This window comes from Hippopotamus amphibius, chromosome 12 (genome assembly GCF_030028045.1).
Source record: "Hippopotamus amphibius kiboko isolate mHipAmp2 chromosome 12, mHipAmp2.hap2, whole genome shotgun sequence".
NCBI classification, from domain to species: Eukaryota; Metazoa; Chordata; class Mammalia; order Artiodactyla; family Hippopotamidae; genus Hippopotamus; species Hippopotamus amphibius.
Window position 1 is genome coordinate 97,347,138 of NC_080197.1, and position 20,724 is coordinate 97,367,861.

General features: G+C 35.1%; 1 protein-coding gene across 4 annotated transcripts in view; it reads left to right on the forward strand.

Moving 5' to 3' along the window:
- CPNE8 (copine 8) overlaps positions 1–20,724 on the forward strand; it is a 267,432-nt gene that overhangs the window by 88,399 nt on the left and 158,309 nt on the right. For 2 of the 4 annotated variants that reach the window (XM_057700921.1, XM_057700922.1), the window contains 2 exons: positions 2,418–2,457; positions 15,534–15,610. In XM_057700921.1, the coding sequence (XP_057556904.1) occupies positions 2,418–2,457; positions 15,534–15,610 (117 nt within the window). Of the gene's footprint in view, positions 1–2,417; positions 2,458–6,999; positions 7,016–15,533; positions 15,611–20,724 lie in introns of those variants that run through there. The other 2 variants (XM_057700923.1, XM_057700925.1) reach the window with 2 other exon arrangements.

Here is a 20,724-nt window from a genome sequence, read left to right on the forward strand (position 1 = left end):
ATTGTTATGTGTACCCCTTGAGGCTGAACTAGGACCCTGCCCCAAGGCTGCACTATTGTTTCTCAGCTGCTCCTCCCTAGTCTCTGCATCCCACCCTTCCTTGATCAGTAACTATTGGAATCTGCCCTTTGGAACTCAGGGAAGGTCATGGAGGCTGGAGTCTGTTCCCTACAAACAAGAAATGGGGGACATGGAAAGACTTCCATACCCAGGAGCCTCACAGGGTCCTGCTTGATTTCAAAGGGACATTGTTCCTTGTTCCTCAACTCTCAGAAAGCACTTCTAGCACTGTCAGCTGACATTCTCTTCCATTGGTAGCCCAGGATGGACCTATAGGCAGGTTCTATAGCTGACAGCGGAACCAGATGCTGTCCTCCCCTTCACAAATCACCCTAGATTTTGGAGCTCCCCTTCATCTTGCTTTGGGGAGTGGAAATAACCTCCCCCTGTCCCCGCAGAGGTACGGAATAGCCTGTCACTTCATGAGTAAGCTTTGTGGAGAAGGGTCTGACCCTAATGAGAGTGACTCATTGGCAGCTCTGAGCTAAGCAGAAGGAGAAACTTAGCACCTTTTGTTTTCAGCTTTGGGCCTTAGTTGGAATTTCAGAAAAACAGGGAAAATTCCAGTTAACATCTGTTACCCTTCATTAGAAAACATAATCCCTAGGTGCCACCCAAATCAGTTACTGCTAACTCAGTACTCTACTAGTAAGATTTCAACAGCAGGATTAAATGGTTTATAAAATTTCTGTTAGTAAATTTAGGCACAAGTGTAACATCCTGGGGGTGAACTACTACTGAGCTTCTGCTTTGCAGTGTATTCTCTTACTTAAAGAGATGATGGCACTTGTAAGCATAGGCACACGCCTGCACTCACCCCACCCCACCCCCACCTCCATGCACACAGATGTATTTTAACCACTTAGGGTGTAGTGTTTATGTTCTGACTTGTGAGGATTAAAACCAGTGATACTTTTAGAAAAGTTAGAAGGAAAATCCCCTTAAAAGTGCTGATTTTGAGTGTGTTATGATCCAGCATATTACCTGAAGCCTTCAGAGGTATGTTGTAAGTTACCTATTTTTGAGATAATAGCATTAAAAAGCTTTGTTAGAGACAATGAAGGAGGATTGTATTTGAAGATACTTTTGTGATGAAAACATAAAGACTTTTCTTTTTGCTTTTTTAACTGAACTGAATATACCATGTTATTTCTCCCCAGTCCACGCTAAAGCCTTTATACAAAACAGTTCCCAGGGTTGATACTTGAGAAGGAGCGAGCAGAGTTATGTTTTACCTTTGATATTGCTACAGTTGCTAATTTTAATCTTGCCCTTAAAAATTGTTTTGAACAGAAAAATTTCTTGAATAAAAGATAATTTTTTTTTTGCTAATATTTGTAGGTCTTCAATAGATGTTGGCAATTTGCTGACTCAAAATTCTAGTTTAGAGCTGTTGAGAGTGATCAAAATGCCCTGATGTGAAGGAGAGTAATTTGTAATTCTTCTGAGGCAGGTATTTGCACAACACAATTTTAAAGCCAGTTTGTGGTAAACATTTTTTAATAGGGAGTAAGTGCACCTCTGCCCAGAATCCATACACTCAGTGAACTCTGTTTCTTTGCCCATTTTTTAACTAAGATGCTTTGTTTCTCTGTGAAAACATTTTTTGGTAAGAAGCTGTGCACAAGGAATGTGAAGGGAATATGATTTGCGAGAAAGATTGGAACCAGTACAAATATTTTCCTATTCAGGAATTCAGCAAATTGCGATTGACTGTTAGCAACCATTCTGTTTCTAAAATTTATTTAAAACGAGGGGTTAAAGTGATAGTGAGAGATGTTTTCCCAGGATCTCTTCAAGACGTCATTTATTTCCAGTACCAAATGATCAAAAATAGGACATATAATAGTCCTATAGGAATACCTTTCTTTTTCCATAAAATACCTGGTTTCCCCAAGTCCTGTGATTGGAGAAAAATAACATCTCATTACTTTAGCCAAATTTCAAAGTTAATAAGAACATTTATGATATTAAATAAGAATTATAATATACACAAATGACAGCCTGTTAGCACTTTGTTTAAAATAGGAATTTCAGTTTTTAGGAAGTATCAGAAAGCTATCGATTCACAGAAAAGGGAAATTTTAAACTTGTCTCATCAAGCAGAAGAATTGACAACTGTGAGAGTATTAGGACTTCTACTTAGGTTGCAGAAATAGAAGGACTCAGGGATTGTGAATTCTACCTTTGGTATGTAGGCCACAGATTATGAGAAACATAAATTTCCTAAGTTTTTCTCCCCATTCATATAATTTTGATTCATTTTTTATATTACTTATGTTTTGGGGGAAATACTGACATTTTTATTTAGCTTTATTTTGTGGAAATAATTTAAATTTTATATTTTAATCTTTTAGGTATGATGTTGATTCGAAGAGTCCCAATTTGTCCAAACATGTAAGTTTGTATTTTTATGTTTTTAATGATGATTGCAAATATAAATTAAAATATCACAATTTGACTGATATTTATATTGATTGATTAATATTAAGGTTATATGTCCACAACTTATGTAGTAAATGCATTGAAAATACATAACATTTTTTAAAAAAACCCTAGAATGACATTTGGAGGAGCTTATTAAAAGAAAGATTTCTACAGTATATGAAATGGATTAATCTTATTTGTCATATTTGGTTTTTGTAAAAGAAATTATGTTAGTTCCTTATAATTTTGAAGTTGTATCAGGTTAAGTAAGATGAAATAGTGATCCTGTGTCTTTTTTGGGAGTCTTCACTTCTGAGAGAATGGGGAGTACTAGGGTGTAGGCAGAGTGATTTGCTATTCTGCCGTCCTTGTAGTTCATTTGCTCAAAAATATTTTCTAAGTACCTCCTTATGCCAGTTTCTGAGTGTACAAGATGAGCAGTGTAGACATGGAGGCCACTCTCAAGTCACTACTATCTCTTTTTTCTTTTTGGGTGCTGATCTTCCCATTCCTTTTTCCTTAAGAGATTTACTCACCAGGCAACAGCCATTATTTGGGGAAGTTTCCAGGTTCAAGAACAGCAAGAGGGTCAGAGCTAGGCAGAAAAAGAGGTGGTGGTGGGAAGGGAGGGATGAGAGTGACATTCTTTGGCTAAGCACTGGTGGTTCTATCAATGGAATATTGACCAGTTTGGAATTAGGCCATATCTAATAGGAAGGGCTGGATGGGGGTGAAAAGAGTATTCTGAAAGGGGTTTAACTAGGTTTCACGTGAAATTTGAGTATACAAATGTAAAGTTGGTAACTATGCCAGGGTTGCGAGGTCAGCAGGACATTAGTTCATGCCCAGAGGCTAGGAAGGGTGAGATTTTTCCGTTTTTGTAGGCTATTAACTAGAATAGATGGATATATACATACACACACACACACGTGTGTGTGTGTGTGTGTGTGTGTGTGTGTGTGTGTGTATTTCCTGTGTAGTTTGCAGACATAGTTCAGGGAAGAGAGAGGGGATGTAAGGGGTAATCCCAAGGTGATTTGGGGAAACTGGAAGCCTGGTCATGGTGGTAAAAATTCACTATTTACTGATCCTTTCCTTCATTAAAGGAAGTATGATATTTATTTCTATTATGAAGTATAGAGCGGAGTCTTCTGAAGAAAGATTCAAAGGATAGTCTTTGTACAATTTGAAAAAAATGCTGTAACAAGCTCATTACTTCCCTAAGTAAAGTTCATTGCAGTTGCCATGCTACCATTCTACTCTGCACGGTAAGATTTATAGCATGTAGTTAAACATTTAAAACTTATTTGCGTAGCTTTGTATTAGAAGTTTTCAAATTTCATTGGAAGAATCAGAAAAGGAACCATATTTTCTAGTAAAAATTAGGTGCAAGGAACGAAAATGCATTCACTTATCTCACATGTAGATGGTTTATTGAAGGGATTTAGGAGTATCTCATAAATGTGACATGTAACTTGCTCTGTGGGAACTGCAGCTAGAAACAGGCATGGTGATTTGGACTGAGACAGCTATTTTCTCTATTTCTGTCTGTCTGTCTCTCTCACTCAATAAGGCCACATTTTCTTTTCACTGTGGCTTTTCTCTGAGCTTCTGTTTCTCTCTGAAGACTAAGTTTCTCTGTTTGTTCATCCTTGTGTACATAGGGAAAATGACCTCCCTAACCCCGACTGGGCATAGACTTTCAAGTGCCCACTGTCTTTGCATATAATTTCTGTGTTTCTCAGTTTAAACTAGTTTTCAGAGGGCTTAGTAACTGAGAAGTTAAGGACAGTTTCATGGGGTTGTATATATTGAGGGTGTGAGGAAGGTAACGTGATCCTTACCATCGATATTCAAGGCGTAGTATATGGAATATGGGATAGGAAGTTACCTCAAGCATAATTAGCTATGTCTTCCTTCTAGAATCAATAATGACTAAATATTTTTATGTAAGAGATATGTCTTATAGGAGCTATCAGTATACATATCTTTTCAAATATTTTTCTTTTGTAGAATAGCTTTTTTTTCATAAATAAAGTTTCGTGTCTCGCTCATGGTAAAAATCCTTATCCTGACTATGCTTTAGCATCATGATATCTCTTTTACTGTCTTCTCATCACCATACTTCTTTTCATGACAGCCTGGGTTTCTGTCATAATTTTCTTTTCGTTCTCCTTTCAATTTCTTTACTGTATTCTGGTTTTCATTTCTGCTTAAACTATTCTGATATAGGTTAGATCCAAATGTAGTGGCCTATCTTCATTCTTTACTTTCTTGATCTCCCCATTATTTTGGACATGATTGGCTACTCTATTCTTGAAAAACTTATCTCCCCCGACTTCCATGAAAGTTTCTCCCTTGCTTCTTTTCCTGCCTCTGTTTATTCATTACTTATTATTTTTTAATTTCTCTTTCTCCTCCTATTCCTTAATATTAGTGTTTCTTATGGCTTTGTTTTCAGTTTTCATCTCATCTTGCTGTATAAACTCTCTTTGGGAGAGTTCAGTCATTTTCATGTCTTATCCTGATGATTCATGTACACTCTGTACACTGAGAAAATCTAAGCTTCCAACTGCTTGTTAGATATTCCTTGGTAGATATTCTGCAGAAGCCTAAAATTCAAAGATATGAAAAATTTATTTTTGATGACCTTTTGCATCCCAATTTTGCTCCTCTGCCTGTATTATCTTCATGAGAATTATCGTCAACACAATGTACTTAGAAAACTTTTATACAGTTTTCCTAGTCCTTGTTATGACAAAAACGTTTCAAGTTTCTGAAATGATTCTTTAAGAAAAGATACACTTAGTTCTTGAATGACTGGGAATAAAAATAATCAACAACACACATAATATTGGCTCATTTAATACCATCACACCGTGGGTTAGAGACCCTTTAAAAAGGAACCGAGAAACAAATTGTGTTTAACTTGAAACATGTTAAATCCACTTCCACCAAAGGCAGGGGTTCTGAGATATTCCACCTGGCCTGTTACACTCAAAGCTGGAGTGACGCCTTTAGAGAGCAGTGATAGCCTCTGCCCAGAGGAGGTCTTGGAAAGCTCTGACAGCCCTGAGTCCGTCACAGAAAGTCGCCCCTTTGGAACTAATGTTCAGTTTTCACTTCTTTATGTATCTTACCCCATTTCCTTGCCTGAATGGAAACTGAACAGTAACTCTCTCAAGTAGAATTGCTTAACACCTCCTTCCCCTGGTATTTCAGGGTCAGTCTTCCTTAACCTCTTCCTGTCTCATATCTAGTGAATCACCAAATCCTGCTTATTCTAACAAAGAATTGTTTTTCTTCTGCCTTCTTTCCTTTCTTACCATTACTGCCTTAGTTCAGATTCTCATCACTTTTCTTCTGAAATATTGCATAGCTTCTTTTTTTTTTTTTTTTTTAATTTTATTTTTTTGGGGGTACACCAAGTTCAATCTGCATAGCTTCTTATAGTTCCTGTAGTTTATAGTATCTCACATTGTAATGTATTCTCACACTACTCTCTGTTTATATTCCTTAAATATGTTTAGTAAGCAACACAAATTAGTTACTAAGTGCCTGAGCTTATGGGCGGATGAAGCGTGTCAGAAGAAGCAGGAAACGTGTTTTTGAATTGTTACAAGAATTGTTAGAGATAACTGCTTTGAATTTCTGGTAGGTATTAGCAACAACAAAAGCCCTTCTTTATTTGAAAGCATCCAAGTACAGATTTTAGGGAAAAGAGCATATAACTCATTCAACCCAGAAAGAATTCAAGAAGCATTTGGAAGACCAGAGAAACCAATAAACAAACTAGGTTTATTCCCTGAAGATGCAATTCTTTAAAAGTGTGGTTGTCTACCTGCCAATTTTGCAAAGCAAAATAAAAACTGGAACCTTTTAGGGAACTACTGCTAAGTGCCTGGGCTTGCATGTGGAGTATAGTCACTTATCTTTTACAAAAGGGATTTGGTAGCAAGAGACACTCCTTGTTAACAATAATAAAATATTTTTCATTCTCATTTCTGAAAATTTTGAAAGAACCTCCTTTCAGGATGATTTTACTTGGTTTCTAGTACTTAAGGATCTTAAGTACCAAATTCTTAAATTTTTGTTACTAATAAGGAAAATAGAGATATAATATAGAACTGTACCTAGATTTCTAACTTTGCAAGTGAATACAAGGTGAGTGGATAAAGAATCAGTATATCAGTGTAACTTTAATTGATTTCATTGGTGGTGGACAAGTTTTTAGTGGAGAAACGTTATGTTCACGGCTGACTTATGGGATCCAGGGATGTATTCCTTTAGATGATTTATCCATTTTATGATTCTCTAAGGAAATTGCTTTACATATTTCCATCTGCATAATTTAATTGCATCAGCCAAGTCATTAATGAAAAGATTATTAACAGGCCTGTAATTGGTGTATCTAGGACTCTGCTTGGTGTTCTGGAGCAGATGACATCGAAACCGTACCTTGAATACTAAGTTTTCATACCCATCAGGCAATCCAAAATGCATTTATCCATTTGGTTGGTCCTGGAAGGTACCCATTTCAATTTTTGTTTTAGATTGTTAATTGCTCACTGATTATTTTAGCCACAAAATAATCCTTTAGCCTACAGTGAAGATGTGTATGTTTTTTAATATATTTTCTAAATATTATATATATAAACTTCCACATATAGATCAGTTGTATTTGAAACATTTATTTGAAAGTTAATTGTTCAGATCATGAAATATATTTTTCATAGGAATAGATTTATAAATGGGGAAAGATTTTTTTCATTAGAATATAAGTCAGTTTAACCCATATATAACTGAACTGAATTCTAATGTATATTCATACAACCAGGTAAGCAATAAATATATTCCGGGCACTGTTCTAATGCTGAGAAATATAGCAATGAGTAAGACAGACAAGATCCTTACCCTAAAACAGCTCACAATGTAGAGCTTGAGAGGGGGAGTGTACAAATTTATTCAATAAAAACAAATGCAAATAAATGACTAAGATAACTTACTTCTTTATATTACTTATATGAATAAGATTTTGAGACGGAGAGAGCTTTTTAGCTCTCTCATGAAGCTTTTTAGCTAGAAACTTAGATTTCCCTCAACGAGGCAGCATGGTTCTGCATCAGTTCTCACCCTGAGTATATTTGTTAAAGAGAAGCAGGGAACTATTGAAAATCTAGGGGAAGAGCATTCTAGGCAAAAGGAACAGTGGTGCAAAGACCTTGAGTTAGGAAATAATTTAGTATGTTGTTGTGACTGAAAGATAGCTACCCTGTATAGACTGAATGATGAGGAGAGAGGAATGGAATAATTTGGAAAGGTAGATAGAATTCAGATGATGTGGAGATGTGTAGGCCAGGGTTTAAAAAGTTTGGATTTTATTTTATGGCTTTCACTGGAAGATGATGTGATCTGATTTATACATTTAGATAACAACTGTCAGCTAAAGTGGATGATGGGGTTGGGAAGCCCAACCCCAGTGTAGAGGGGGCCAGTTGCAGGTTTTACCCAAGGAACTCCTGCTATTGTGAACCAACAGAGACCAGTTATAAAGCTGCTGTAATTTAGCTAGGTAAACAATATTTGGTAGGTCTAGACCTTGAAGTGGTAAGAAGTGGTTAGATTTGGAATATCTTTTGGTGATATGGTTGCTGGTGAAGTGGATATCAGGTGTGAAGATAGAGATGAAGATAAAATGATTCCTAGATTATTGGCAACTAGATAAATGATGATGCAGTCTATTGCAATGAGGTACATTGGGGAGGAAGAGACCGAAGTGATGGACATGAGAATAGAGAAGTCAGTGGTCAGGGCAGGTTTATGTTGTTTGAGACCCCAGTAAGCCTCCAACAGGAGATATTGACTAGGCCATGTCTGGAGACATGAGAACTGTCAGCCTATAGAGTTGGAACTCAATAAAATTATATAAAAAGGTATAAATGGAGAAGAGAACAGGATAGAACCTTGGGGGAACTTTAGCATTTATAAATGTGGTGAGAAATGACTAGCCAGATTTATCATTTATAAAGGCTAGTCAGGACATATTACTTTCTAGTTCAGATTAATTCTCCAGTGGCTTCCCTCCGCACTTAAGATAGTATTCACAATACATCATGGGCCCTTGGCTCCCACTTCTCCTTCCATTCTCTTCCTTGCTCATTCTACTCTAACCCTACCGGCCCTCTTGCTTTTCCTTAAACATCCCAAGTATCTTCTCGTCTCAGGGACTTTGTTCTTGTTTTTTTCTCCTACCTAGAATGCATTTGTCTCAAATATTCACATGGTTCTTTCTCTGATATCATTGAAGTTTCTACTTAATTGTCATCTACTGAGAGGCCTTGCCTGATTGCCCCGTGTAAGAGAGCTCTCCATGCTATCCTCTGATGCCTTTTCAATAATAACTTTCTCTTTCTATGTAGCAAGGCTTTCTGGTCTTTATCAGCTAACGTGAGCTGGTCTTATAAGCATATTCAGATTAAAAAATTTATGACTGATGCTTAATAAATGGATTATGTTTCTATTTGTATTTTCAACATGGTCTTTTAGAATCTGTCTTAGACTTTGAGGCAGAGTTAGGGACAATGCTCGAGGTAGGTTTCATGACTATCTTTGGCACTCATTACATTATATTAGGTGAGATTGTTTGCATGTAAAACTGGCCCTTACTCAGGGCTTAGTATTTAATAATGACACTGTGTGATAGTATTATATTTATTATTTAATAATGCTATAATATATATCATATTATTTAATGCTAATATATTGTAAGTTTTCTAGTTACTTAGCCTGTTGACTGTGTAGTCATGTTTAACAGCCGTGAGAATATTTACTTCATTTATTTTTCGTTAGCATATTACATTTCTCACATCTTTGCTGATGAGAAGTGATGTGCTTCTAGAAGGTAAATATTTTCGATAGATTTGTTATAGTATTTGTAAATAATATAGCTTTATTCTTAATCTGTATATAGTATCGTTCACAATTTAAATATGTATGTTGTACTTTTAGAAAATTGGTTAATTTAGATCAATAACCACTCACTTGTTGAAAACTTAATTTTCATTCAGTGTCTTACTTAACTGCCTTCATTTGGATTCTTATCAAGCAAGAAATATTTTGAAAATCAACAATTGTGCTGATGGAAAAATAAATCAATTCAGTTTTAGAGTATAATTTTGCAATTATATTTGTAATTTGACTACTGATGTCTAAGTTTAGAACAATTAAATAATAATGTGTGAGAAATTCTCTCATTTGTGGAAAAAATAGGTGAAGAAACACACTGCATACGCACACACACGCACATGCATGCATATTCGTGTGGAGCTTTGTATGATATTTTGATGACTGGTAATATGTGTGAAGTAAGAATTAGTCCTGAAATAGGTGGGAGGATTATTTTTCTTTGTATAAATTTTTTACTGTTTACATTATTTCTGTGCATTTTAAAAATAAACTTCAGGAATGGGTGGGGAAAAAAAAAGAACTTTGTGCTAATCTCTTGGAGATAGGATTAGCATTTTTGCTTTGTAGATAGATCCATTTGTTAAAAAGACAAATCCTTGATTGAAAAAAAAGGTGTATTATTATGTTAAAATGGGACAAATTGTTTTTATTAAAATATTAAAATTGAATTGCTTCATGTTGAGTTTGCTTTGTATCCCAAACAGCACAACCATTAAGAAAGTAGGAACGCGGAATATAGAAAAATGGTACAAATCAACAGGTTTGCAAAGCAGAAATAGAGACACAGATGTAGAGAACAAACATATGGACACCAAGCAGGGAAAGCGGGGAGGGTTGGGGGGGAATGAATTGGGAGACTGGGATACCAAATTGTACACTCTAAATACGTGCAGTTTATTGTATATTAACTGTATCTCAGTATTCTTAAAAAAAAAAAGTAGGAGTGATCGTTGAGCAAAGAAAACCATTCTTGATTATTATCAATGATTACCATATTTGTATATAGTACATAATATAACTGTCACTCCTCAATCTCTATAGTTGCTCTGATTAGTATGAATTAATTATAGAGGAAGTCAGCAATATAAGCAGGGAGTACCAACAATACAATTCTAAAAAAAATTTATTTATTTATTTATTTATTCATTCATTCATTTATTTATTTATTTATTTATATTGGCTGTGTTGGGTCTTTGTTGCTGTGTGCAGGCTTTCTTTAGCTGCAGCAAGCGGGGACTACTCTTCATTGCAGTGCACGGGCTGCTCATTGTGGTGGCTTCTCTTGTTGCAGAGCACAGGCTCTAGGTGTGCGGGCTTTGGTAGTTGTGGCACTTGGGTTCAGTAGCTGTGGCACACGGGTTTAGTTGCTCTGCGGCATGGGGGATCTTCCCAGACCAGGGATCGAACCCGTGTCCCCTGCATTGGCAGGCGGATTCTTAACCACTGGACCACCAGGGAAGTCCCCCAACAATAAAATATTAGTAAATAATGCCAACAAAAAAATTTCACAAGTTACACAAACTTTCCTCACCAGTTTTTTTCCACAGTGGTTAACATTTTGTGTAAGCAAGAAATTTTGTATCACTTATTTTCTCTTGCTCTTACTGGCTTAGTGTGCCTGTGCTTAAAATCAGCTAAATGATCACAAAATGGGTAAAAGCAATAAGTGGAGGCAAATCATGACTCTGTCTTATCAAGAATGAGTGATTAACTCCTGAACAGTTGACCATGCCCAGTTACTGTGCTGTATTAAAACTTAGCTATCAATAACCCATTTGTTTTTTAATTTGAATTATTAATTAGAAACATCTTTTCGATGCTCATTGGGCATTTTATAAAACAGGAAAGCCATTTAAAGATCATTTTTGTAGATCTTTTAGGAAAAAGATGCCACACTATTGAGTGCTTATAAAATTGTTTATGATAATGCTGATAATAATCTACATTCATTGGTTAGCTTTGTAATAATAGAAAAATGAGAAATTTTATTTACCACTTAACACGAACCATGCCTCCTGGTTCATTATACTATTGTTTTAAAAGTGTCATTCTTTACATATATATGTTGGTATGTGTACTAGTTAACATGTAAGATAAGACACATTTGGATTTTATAATGACACTCAAAATGAGCATTTGTATTGACCATGAGTGGTTTTGGAAAATAAAATATATTATTTTATTCAGATAATTATAGTATCTCCAGTACTGGAATCTAGTGGCAAGTGGAAAGTTTTGAGTACGTGGTAAGAATACTCTTTAACCCCAGGAAAGTAGGGAGGAGAGAGGAGGCATATATTTATTAGACACTGACTATGTTCCAAGTATTATTTATAAAGTTTATTTTATAGATTAGGATACTGAGGTGTAGAGGCATTAGTAAATGTTTCAGCCAACATACAAACACAGGCAGTCTAGTTTCATACCTCTCACTCTTGAGGAGTATGTCGTTCTGCTTTCCTAAATAAATAAATAAATATGTGTATGTAGGTATGTATGTAAAAAACCTTTCAAAAAGAATATATAGGAATCATTAATACTGATACCTAGCAAGCAAGCATACAAAACCAAAACAAAACCAGTTAATTTATTGCAAAGTAAATTACCATTTTATTTGTGTGGAATTATTAGAGCACATAGCATCAATGTGATTTTCGTGAGTACGGAGAAGTTTCTAGCTACAATATAACATAAAATGTGGACGGATGGAATTCATCCCTAAATATTGGTGCAAATGAAATAATGAAGTAATAATTCTGAAGAAATATTGTGCTCAAGCACACATTTAAAGTAGACATTCCTCTGAATATTAACAAGAAAGAGGAACAGAAATGTATAGTAATCAGCTGGAATCTGATAGTACAGCAGTGCTTCCTGGGATTCTGAGTTGTGTTATGCTAGTCATAAAACTAGGTTTAGATTGTTATGAGAATAATCCAAGCACTCCCTTGGATTTACTGATAAGGTTTTTTTTTTTTTTTTAAACTCCCTGTGCAGCGTGAAATCTATTATTATTATAATGCTGGTATTGCTGTGCTGTTTTTTTTTTTTCCTCTTGTCTCCTCCACTGCTCAATGATAAGCCTTCCAGTTTTACTACCAGTATATTGGGTTTAGGGTAATATTTAGATACTTTTAAAGAGTGGTAGAATGCATCTTATATACTAACAATATAGTTTATAGACACAAACAGATTTCAGACTAGGTTCTATCTGTGTATTATTTAGATTATGAAATAATAATTAACACATTTAGCAAGTGTTTATTGATCTCTGGTCAGCTTTTGGAAAGCCCAATATGATTATATTAATCAATAAGTTAATATGATTGAATAAATTGAAGCATTTCTCAGTCGCCAACCACTGTAAAGTGAATTTGGTCTACGTGTGTGTTAGAGCTGTAGAAAGGTGCTTGGATTTATTACTACTGGAAATTCTATTATGACCTAATTATAGTGGCTCATCAACTGGAATACAAAACTATAATAAGAAACAGTAAGCATTTTCTATTATAGCTAATTTTTATTTCTATCTTTAACTACAGAACAAATATCTAAAAATATCCATTAAGGAGCACTAATTATATTACTAGTATTGTGTAAAATGCATAGGACATGTGGACCATTTAGATGCCTAAAAAGTGGATTCAGTAGAGCTTTCCAACACAAGAAGTAACAGATATGAAATATTACGTGCTGATTTCTGCATTGTAAGTAGTAAATGTGTTGCTTAATCGGGAATTCACAAACATAGGCAAAGGTCAAACAATTACATAAGTACTGTAAATATTTAGGGGTAAAGAGTACAATAACTATAATGTATATAGGTACGCATTATATCGTTTTTGTACACATTTTATTGATTTTATTCTTTTTATTTCCTTTTTGTTCAGCAGTGTTATGTGTGTGTTCTCTGTTTGCTAATACCTGTCTACTCTAATATGGAGTGCTCAATATATCTGTTTTGTTTCTTTGAGTCATTACAGCAATGAACAGCTTTTACTGAGACTTGTTATGCCAATGACCAAATCCATTTAATATGCAGTATAAGTAGCTGCCCATCAATATCAGTATCTTTAGAAAAGAGTTCTAGAATCCCCATGTATTTTTTCTTCTGACTTAGAAGACCAATGTCATATTCCAAATCTTTAGTATTAAGCTCTACGTGCCGTGAAATTTAGAAAGTTATGTTTGTTTTAAAAAACCCATAAACATGTTTGTAAAGTCCGTTATGAAATTGGGAAAGACATGTTGTTTTTAAGGTATTTAATTTAAATATGTCAAGGCTTTACCTTAAGTACTTTTTACTTACTTGAAAGCAAAATTTAAAATGATTTGCAGTTTTATTAAGGTATTGCCATTCTATCAGCCATCAAGTTAAATCCAGATTTATTTTCTGTTTCTGTCTCCCTCTCTTCATTGCCCCACCCCCTATCATGTGCAAGTGTAGCTTACACCAAATCCTGCCATTTTTCTGTGCACTGTTCCCAAGCACTTGCTACAACTTTATCTTAGGCTTTGCCACTTTGCTTCTTATTAACTACTGTAGCCTTCTGATTGACCCGGCTTCCAGATTTTTCTTCAGCTCTTCAGTCCGTTCAGCAAATTGATATCTGAGTACTTTTCTGAATGCACTGTTCTCATGGTGTGCCTGCATTGCTGAAAGGTTGCCAGTTGCTTCTCATTATCCTAAGGCAACTTTTTTTTTGCTTGGCCAAGTGGGTCCTCCGCAGTCTTGATTTTTTCTTATTACATTCTTGCCTGTTACTCTGATTTGTTCTCTAGGACTCAAGTGTTCCAACTCTCGTCTATCCAAGATCTGATTCCTACCTAGTTCTCAAGGCTTACTTTGGACTTTGGGAAGATATTCCTAGTCTACAGTGGTGTTTTTTCTCTCATGAGACTTGAGCAACTTCCCCTGAATAACACATTTTTTTGCTTTTGTGACTTGTTAGGTATTTAAAATTTTTATTTAGTAAAACTTAAAACAACATTTTGTTTGCTGCCATTCCTCTTTCCATCCTTCTCATGGCTTTTCCTGGGCCAGTTCACAGTACAATTTAGGGAGATCTCCCACTTTCTCCTTTAAGACAGCTTGGACTCATACACAGGCTATGCTAGAGAGAGTGCCTCTCTCTAAACCACCTCTATATTTTTGTGACCCACATATCCAGATGGTGTTGGAATCCTTATTTTATTGACATGGGAAGTTGCATTGTATTTATGATATTTAAATCCTTGAGGCAGTATTTCAATCTTGAATCAGAATATCTGGGTTAGTTCTGACTCTGCTATTTATTGACTGCTTAAACCATGAAAGAAATAACCTCCTAGATGATTAGTTTCTTTATATGTGAAATTTAGTAACAGACCTCTCATTTTACATTTTACTCATTTATTCTGAGTCTTGAAAATAATAATCATCTACTGGTACATGAATGACTTTATAATGTATTATACTGAACTCATTTTTGGGCACTTAATATATGCTAATATTATCTCATGCAATAACTCATTGAACCCTCAAGATAACTCTGTAAGGGAGTGACTACATGTTAGAGGAAACGGGAGCGCTTAATAACTACCACAGTCACAAACGGTCAGTGGTGGTACTGGAATAGACAACCGGCAGTGTGGCTCTGGATCCTGGTTGTAGCCATGATATCACACTGCTGCTTCGTAAGGAGCACTGGTAGTGTTAGCATCACTGCTCTGTGCTTTCAGGATTCGCCTTCTCAGCCACAAGTTCAGTAGTTTCAGAGACCTCTCAAGTCAAGCCAATTGTGGATCCAAATCCTGGAACTTTTTTCATTTTCATTTTCATTCAAAAAAGGGAAAGAAAATAAACACAATGTCTAAACACTCACAGTAACAAGCCAGCTCGGTGATTAAAAGGACAAAAGGCCGTGCAAATTTAGGGGAAAATCACCTGCTAAAATTAGGTGCATTTTGAGCTTATTTATTCTTGGAAGTTAGAGAATTCAGTATTTTAGCAATGAAAGCAATGCAGGTATGATGTACAAAATACATAGTGTAAAGACAGTTTGGGAACTTAAGAGCTTTAATCCTTTTATCTATTTTAGGACTTTCTGGGACAAGTGTTTTGTACATTGGGGGAGATTGTTGGTTCACAGGGAAGTCGCCTGGAAAAGTCCATAGTGTAAGTATTTTTTAATTTAGACAATGAAATGTTAACTCTTCATTTTCTGTTTTGGCAGTTTTGAATTGATGAATATGTGGTTGTAGACAAAAGTATGTTTTAAAATCTTGAGTTTTTTTCATCCAACAAATCATTTTGACATTTTTGTAAAGGATAATTTATATTTCAGCTGTCATATACCATGCTACAAAATATTCACAAAGTGAAATAAGCAGATTTAAGCAAGAAAATATGTTGTTTTCCTTTTGGTTGTATTATTAATTCTTAGATGTACTACTTTTTGAAGAAGACATTTTACTTCTTTGGGCCAGGGACTATATGTAGTACTACATTTTATGTTTAATAAATGCATTTTTAGTGATTGAGATTTTCATAATTTTTACTAAAAGAATTGGTCTGAAAAGAAGGCAGTAAGTATGTAAATGTTAAGAGAAGGTGGTCACTAAGAATTATATTTTCCATATTCACCTTCAATTATGGGGATTATGCTTAATTTTCAGATCAGTTTCATGGAATAATCTTGTTTTCTCTAGCTCCATACAAGGCAGAAAACAAACTCTAGACATTTTCCCTAATCCTTTCCTCTCCTTGTCCTCCTTCTTCTCCATCCCTAATTTTGATTTTTTGGACTCACTTAACTCTTTTTTAAAAACCAAAGATCTAGGAAGATTTAAGACAATTGTAGAATGAACCACAATGTCTGAAGATTTGGGAAGCTTTAAAGTCTCTATCTTCATCAATCTTTTAAGAATCTCAAACTTAAAAAATAATTATATCAAAATTCCACAAATCTATTCACCTTTGACATCAAACACTTGAAATGATTAAAGCATCATTCGCACATTCCCTGTATAAAATGGAACTTTGTACTTAGGCTAATAAGAAGTCTGTGAATTATAACTTCTTTTATTTAACTTGATTTTCTTAGAAAATTATTGCTGAATGTCAGTTTGAAAATTTTTGCATACCAACTGCCTATTCTTCTCATGTGTAATTTGTTTTTATGTCATCATAGGATTTGGAAGATTATGGTTCAGATATATTTATGCTCACTTCAATAAGTCAATGATAAATAATATATAAAGCAAATATAAATATTTTTATTAAGTATACATAATTCTTATAGTCTAGTGATGTAGGCCCATAAGCATTCTTAGAAGGTTACTGAAACACCCTTTCTTTTGCTGAAAAAATGATCAATATTATCTCTACAATGCCATCTTAAATATGCCTTTAATATTCTTTGAGAGAAAACAATAGCATTTAAAATGTAGAATTTTTATTTCAGAGCAACAGAATAGAGATTTTTATGGAAATTGGACTCATATTTTTAAATTGATAATTTTATTAATAATTTTTATCTGATATTATTTTCTCCATAAAAGGAAATCGTAACTCATTTCAGAAAGCTCTTAAATGCCATAGAATTTTTCACAGTGGAAAATCAGCATTATATTAGGCTTGAAACATGTTAAAAAGTTGTTAGTGTATTGGCTTATGTGGTTATGTGGTAAACGAAGTGTAGTGTAAGATGTGGTCCTAGTTCAGCTAATTCAACAAGTCCTATCGGACAAGACCAAGAGAAGCAAATTCATGTTACAGGGTGAAGGTTCCTAGAGTAATGTTTGGCAGAATATGCCAGTGTAATCATTTTACATAATCAGAAAGGATGAAATGCTCTTTAGATTTTTCTAAGCTTCTGCTGAGGCTAGGGTAGCATAAATGAGGCAAAACCTTGGAAACCTTTTTAGACAACATGGAGTGATTATAACTACATGTTCTGCTTCATCTGTAGGGTATTTTGTGATTTAGGCAAATTTATTGTAAGTGTTGGTATTATATCTGTCTTATTGAAAAAGATATAATTCATTCAATTTTTAAAAGTATATGTAACTAATCATATATTCAAAGTCTCCCTTTGACTTTATTAGGCAGTCTTACCAGGTAAATAAACATTAAGGAAAGGGCTTAAAGGTGAGCTTATTGTTTGAGCAGTGGAAGATTTCTTGATTTCCTAAGTAAGTTTAGCTATGTAAATGTTAGTACTAGATGGGTAATGAAGTGTAGAGTTTGAGTATGGCAAAGAGATTGGCTACCAAAAAAAAGAAGCAGAGAACAAAGTAAGAATTGCAGAATCGTGGCCTATTACAATGAGGGAATTAAATTAGATACTTGAGATAAAGAGAACAGAAGAAAGAGATGAGAGGGTTCTCAGGAGATTAATCAAAAATAGGACAGTAAAAATGAATGTATTTAGCTTGCTAGTGGAAAGATATTTTGGATTTATTAATCAAAGCATCAGGTGATATAATCATGTTCTCTCACCTGAGCAGTTACTTCAACCTGGGTGGACACTAGATTAGATAAAACAAACAAACATTTGGTAGTCACCCACCCTCTTGCTTGAGAAAATATTGGCTTTTATGAAAAACTCTAGCTATGAGAGAGGCATGGGTCTAGAGAAAGGAGAACATGTGAATTAAAAGACCGAGTCCACCAGGCTAAGCATTCTGTCTTGGGCTCTTGGAAGTTCAAGAGAAGATGGAGCTTCTGTTCAAATGGCATTTCACCTCCTTACCTCAACTTCAAATGAAAAGCAATCTGAACTATTCATACTTTTTGTTTGAAAAAGCATGGTTTGATTGAGGAAGAGAGTGAAATGTTCCTTGCATGGAAGCTATATCTGCCCATAATGTCGAAGTAGCACTTCATAGCTGGTCCACACCATGGATGCTTTCAGGTTCCACACTTATTCCTGCTAACTCCTGCTCAGTGGCATCTTTTTTCATGTACTTGACTATTTTGAACCAATCCAATGGACGTATGGTGGGGAGAGATGGGAAGGTTGGAAGATAAAACATTTCAGAAAAGGAGGGAATGGCTTTGAAAGAACGGATGAAGTCAGGTTGGGTACTGGAGGTGATACTAAGTCAGAGAAGTGTTTTCTTCTCTGACAGGAAGCTTGATGACAAATACAACCTCTCAAGCTTTCTTGTTTTATCACACACTAGATAAAAATAGTGGAATGTATGAAAACCTTGGAGAAATAATGAAAAAGTTCATATTGGGCAAATAGTATATATTTAACAGGCAGATCTTACATCTATTTCTCATAGTCCCTTTTGCTTTTTCCCACCCCCTCCTCCTTTGTGAACCAGGGCTTAGCTATCTAGGGTGAAGATAATATTGTAAGATGGTCACTACACATGTTTTTCATGGTCTGTTCCTCATGGCTGGAGATAGAAATAGAATTTGTACACTCTCCTGCAGCCATTACCTTTGGGAATTTTGTTGAAGAGTTAGGGAATTTCTTTTCTATCTGGAAAGGTACAGGCTTAAGAATTGTAGCACAGGACATCTCCTGAGGCAGATAATCCACCCACAATTAACAGAATTGACTCACTGTGAATTTTAAAATTCTTCCTGTGTCCCAAATGTTATTTATGTTAAATGGTATTATCCAAATGATTTAGTGTTTTAGATTAGAGATTAGTTTTTCAATTAGTGTTCCATTTATATTCTAAGTTATTCAAAATATTCCCTGTTTCCTTGTCTTTAAATGGCCTAGTTTAAATTATTTTTGGTTAAGGTGCTCGGAAGAATGTCTGTTAGCTTCTTAATTGCAGTTGTGTTAATAATATATCTTCAGAGGTGTCTGTTTAAAATGATGGTTAATATAAAATCTGGAGATTTAAAGCAGATATACTAGAGCTTTAAATTATCTATTATTAATCAAGCCTTTGAAAATTGTTATGTTTATTACAAAGGAAACATGGTTTCTTGTACATAGCCTCATACTCTATTAAATAATCAGAATTTGAATTTAAATTCATCTTTCTATTTTCTGTGCTTTAGTTATTGCTGTCACTTTTAAAAATAGGTTTTCTCATTTTTATGAGAATAAAATTATTTTTTAATATTTTGTAGGAAATTTTATGTGGAATTTTTTGAAACTGATGTTCAAGAACGTTTAATTTACTTTTTAATAGCAGCTCAAGATTTTCACAATGTCCAACAGTGTTTTCTGTTGGATTCAAGTTTTAAACAAACACATTTCTTATATTTTACTCCATCCTATGCTTTGGTCTTTTCCCTGAACTCCTAAAGCGAGTCTTGTTCTGCTTAATTTGTCTGCAGCATTTACTGTGTCTTCCTATGACTCATCAGCTTCTCTCTTTAGGTGGTCCCATTATTATTTAGCATTATACCCATTCAGCAGTGTGTTTTCTCATGCTGTGAGATTATATCCAATTTTCTTCGTGATGCTGTCAGAGAATCTTCTATCTTTAGCGATCTCAGTGATGGATTCAGCAGAGCCTTCCAAAATGCTAGAATCAGCACCCGTTAAAAAAGACTGCTATTCTCTCCTCTGGGAGGAAAGCATTTATTATATTCATAATGTAATATACCTGTTGTTCCTGTGACTCTCATCCAGGCTTGACTGATTCCACATAAAAGGATTGGGCAAGGGACTGGTTGTGATTAGAAAGAAGGTTGTTACTCTGGGGAAGACTGGAAACTCCAGGGGTAATTGAACCAAAAGCTGTTTTAGCTGTGGGAAAAAGTTATGTTCTTTATAGGCTGACTATAGCAGCTTAGATCTAGGCAATAAGTAACGGGTAGAGAATAGAGGGAGGGATCCAAGAGGGCTTAGTGAGTGTCCTGACAGGTGTGAAGAACACAAGGACAGGAACTTGGAGGCAGGTGATAATTGGAAGAGCAGCTTGTAGCTGTCTGATGGATGTGGGAGTCTCGGCTCTGACATAGGGTTCAAGGTTAGAGCCCAATGGATGCTGAAGTTCAGCAAGAGAAATGTGGGGAGAGGAATAAAGAAGAAAGGAAGCGTGGGAATAAGGCAGAAGATCCAAATAGAAGAATAGGGCTTGAGGGAGACCTGAAGCAGAATCTTAAAGGGTTGGCTTAGAGATCTGACTCAGATGTGTCCTTGTCCCGAAATCTATGCTGCGACTGTGAGTGCATGTAAAGTTCAAGAGTCAGCATGAGGTTGAAGAGGAGCAGAAAGAAGGATAGGAAAGTGGTTAGTCTTAAAGGCGAGAAACATACAAATCTACAATAAATGAGTGCATGTCTTTATTCTGCAACTTTTGCGTGTG